At 29.3% G+C, this 3,501-nt stretch overlaps 1 protein-coding gene across 1 annotated transcript in view; it reads right to left on the bottom strand.

Annotated features, from left to right (window-relative positions):
* The window catches only part of LOC111692833 (tripartite motif-containing protein 3-like), a 5,571-nt gene extending 3,631 nt beyond the window's left edge, over positions 1-1,940 (bottom strand). The window contains exons 1-2 of the mRNA XM_023456959.1: positions 1,724-1,940; positions 1,506-1,644 (exon numbers count right to left, since the gene is read on the bottom strand). Coding sequence (XP_023312727.1) covers positions 1,506-1,644; positions 1,724-1,882 — 298 coding nt within the window. The 5' untranslated portion in view covers positions 1,883-1,940. The remainder of the gene's footprint in view (positions 1-1,505; positions 1,645-1,723) is intronic.
* Positions 1,941-3,501: the final 1,561 nt, after the last annotated feature.

The following is a 3,501-nucleotide window of genomic DNA, read 5'->3' as shown; positions in this document are numbered from 1 at the left end:
ATATATATTATTATTATTATTATTATTATTATTATTATTATATTTTAACCAATTATAAAAATGAAATTCTCAAACACTCTCTTTTCAGCCCAATCAACTGTGAATATTTATCCATAGCAAATATCAAAATTTCACAAGACAAAAGGCCTTTAGAAGTGAATATAGGCATGTATGTACAAAAATGTTAATGGGTGGTCATGGGGATGCGATTCCCAAAAAAATTAAGATGTCTTATCAACAAATAGACAGATCGAAATAACTCATTTAGAGGGAGAAAAAAAAAGAAAATTGTTACCTGGACTTTTATAAGTGAAAATGGTAAAGGGGCTTATAAATGAAAAAAAAATAAAAAATAAAATAAATGCGTGAGCAGGGGTAGCGGAGGATTGAAAAGTTGTGAAAATTTGTATCATTGGGATTTCTAGCGAAAATTGACGTCAAACAAAAAAATATCCATTTCAAAATTTGTAGATCATGCAAAAATCTACAACTTTTGTAGAGGTTACTTTTTAACATAACCTCAAAATTTCCAAGAGAAATGTGAGAAACGGATATTTTTCTGATTTTTCATTTTTTATTTCTCATTTCTGCAAAAATAATTTAATTTTGACAAAACTTGGTGAAAGTATACCTTTCTGTGTCTTAAATAACTAAAATTTTTTTTTTAGATAAAAAAATCAACAAGTTTCCGAGATATTCATTTTTTCCAGTCTGAAACAATTTTTTTTCAAAGAAAAATTATACTTAGAAAAGTCATTGTACAGAGTTCTGCCGCTGATCATTTTTTCGTTTTGACACACTTATTGGTGAAATAAAAAATCTGTAATCACAGTTCAAAAACATGCTCAAAAATGCAAAAAATAAAATAAAAAATGACTTGCAACAATGAATTTTTCAGTAATTGTTGATAATTTGTTTAAATGAAAAAAAAATTTTAAAACTGATTACACCATTCAATTGTACGGAAAAAAATACAAAAAAATTGTCTCATTGTTTGACCCAAAACTTTATTTTTCTACAGTATTGCTATAAACATCTGAGTGAATAAATAAAATAAATAATATTTTTTTTTCCCTAGGATCGATTAGTTAATTACTTATTTTTTTTAATTTTGATAAATTATGCATTTATTTTTTTTTTATTTATTTTTTTTTTTTAGGTTTATTATAAGCCCCTTTACCATTTCCACTTATAAAAGTCCAGGTAACAATTTTTTTTTCTCCAAGTGTAATTTGGTTGGACTACAAAGATGTATGTCTGGTTCGAACAATTTTGAATTTATGAAAATATTTTTTCATGAAACATACAACTTGAACATCTCGTATCTACGAAAAATTACAGTTTTTGACTAATTGCATGCAAAGTTTTCAAGATAAAAACTGTTACACCTTGCATAGTGATTGTACAAGAACAATATTTGAATATTTTACAAACATTTAGCAAAGCAATGCTTAATTTATCAAAATTCAATGAATGTTCGAAGCGAATTAATTAATGGGACTTACCTCTGCCTTCATCGTACACCACCTCCATAAAATCGCCCTTTGCCGAGAACGCTTGTATCCTTGAATCTGCAACTATTATTTCCCCTAAGGGCCCTACAGTGACAGATGAAATGAGACTAAATGTTCCTTTTTTACCAACCTAAAAAGGTTAAAATTACGGAAATAAATTATTACGATTCAGAAGAATTACAAGTTAACAAATTATTCTAGATCCTAACCTGAAAAAGGATTTTGCCTTCCGCATCGAACACAAACACGCAACTCATACCGTTATCTGCAACCAAAACGTGCCCATAGCTCTTATCCACAGCCACGTCTATGGGCTCTTGGAATGCATTGTAAGTGAAGTATTTGATAGTTTCTCCGTCTGTCGTCATCTCGGTGATGTATTTACTTCTCCAATTTACCACGACTAGACCCTCGTTGGATATTGCAATACCTAACAACATAAATGACTACTAATAATGGCAATTTTATTTTCTTTACTTATTATTGGTATATTGAAAAAATTAAATTCATTTTCAAAACTTAAAAATTTGGGTCATATGGTATCACTGGCCTTGCCTGAAGCAATAAATGAAATAAAAGACATCAAAAAGTTCTAGTGGGCTGTCAGTTTAATTCTTGTCAATTATTAACAAGTTTTTTTTTTCCTTCCGAATGGAATGGACTTAAACTCCGCCCCTTTGGGGCAGCCAACATGATTTCTCATGAGCTCCTGTTTAAAACAATTAATTTAATAGTCCAATCAATAGGTAGAAAGCTTACAAAAATATCACCAAATATGGTGATATAAGAAAAAAATTCTAGAAAGGTAGTGTTTCCTGTGGCGCATAAATGGCGAAGTTAATCTAAAAAATTCATAAAAGTAAAAAAGCGGTTTTGTGCTAACAAAAAAAAATTTGAACTTCAATTGAAAAAAGTTAAATGAGAAAGTTGTACCTATTAAAAAAACCTATCGATTCATATTTTTAAATATATCGATTGCTATATTACTTTTTAATATATTGAAGAAACCATCAAAAATCGACTGTTTTTGCTGTATCTCTTGCAAATTGCTGTAAATGTAGCCTTTGGCAAGTAAAAAAGTACCTTTCTTTAAAATTAAAAAAATATTAAAAAATTTTCGAAAAAAAGGTCATCTCAAAAATCGATTTTTCTTGCTCGACGAATAGTCGTAGAGAAACGAATCAGGGCTCATTTTTTCCTTAAGAGTTGTACTTTCATGACAAAAAAGAGTGATAACGATTTTATTAATTTCAAATGTCCAAAGAAAATTATTTTGAAAAAAGTAAAAATTTTTGGTCGGGTTATTCTTGAATATCTCTTCGATTTTCATTTCTCGATAATGTCTATTACAGGAATCGAAAATGAAGTTGATTGAGTGGATAATATAGGAAACGAAACCATGGAAGAAGAAAATAAATCACAATTGAGGTAATTGAAGAGAAGAAGAATTGAAACGTAAAAGTGATATACTTACATAAGCTGTGAAAATAAAACATGTAATCGACGAATATTTTTATACCACGTAATTTTCTGTATGATAACTAAATAAATATTTTGTAATACTTTTATAACAAAAAGATATAATTACCATAAAAAGTTGTACTTACTTTATTTCATAAACAATTATTGAAATGTTAACAAGAGGTGAGAGAATTTTAGACTAAAGGAAATTACATTTTTCAAAGGTAATTATGCTTTTGAGCCGTCGTAAATGTCATATATTGTTTTATCTCGTCGAGCTACTCCAAATTAAGTACAAAGGCATTTTTGTATGTGATCCAGAAGACGAGATAATGAAGATTTTGAAAGTAAGAATGCTTTTGAACGCGCGAATTCAGTTTTCGAAGCGGCCGAGTAGCGTTACCCCCACTCTGCCGCCCGCTACAGTTAGTTCGCGCCACGCTCGAATGCTCCGGTTTAACGCACAATTAAAAATTCAGAAGTGGATAAAATGAACCTCAGTATTTTTTATTGAAAATATAAGTCT

The sequence above is a fragment of the Anoplophora glabripennis genome, unplaced genomic scaffold, assembly GCF_000390285.2.
Source record: "Anoplophora glabripennis isolate ALB-LARVAE unplaced genomic scaffold, Agla_2.0 scaffold3965, whole genome shotgun sequence".
Lineage (NCBI taxonomy): Eukaryota > Metazoa > Arthropoda > Insecta > Coleoptera > Cerambycidae > Anoplophora > Anoplophora glabripennis.
Note: the sequence above shows the minus strand (reverse complement) of the source record. Positions and strands in the feature narration are given on the sequence as shown.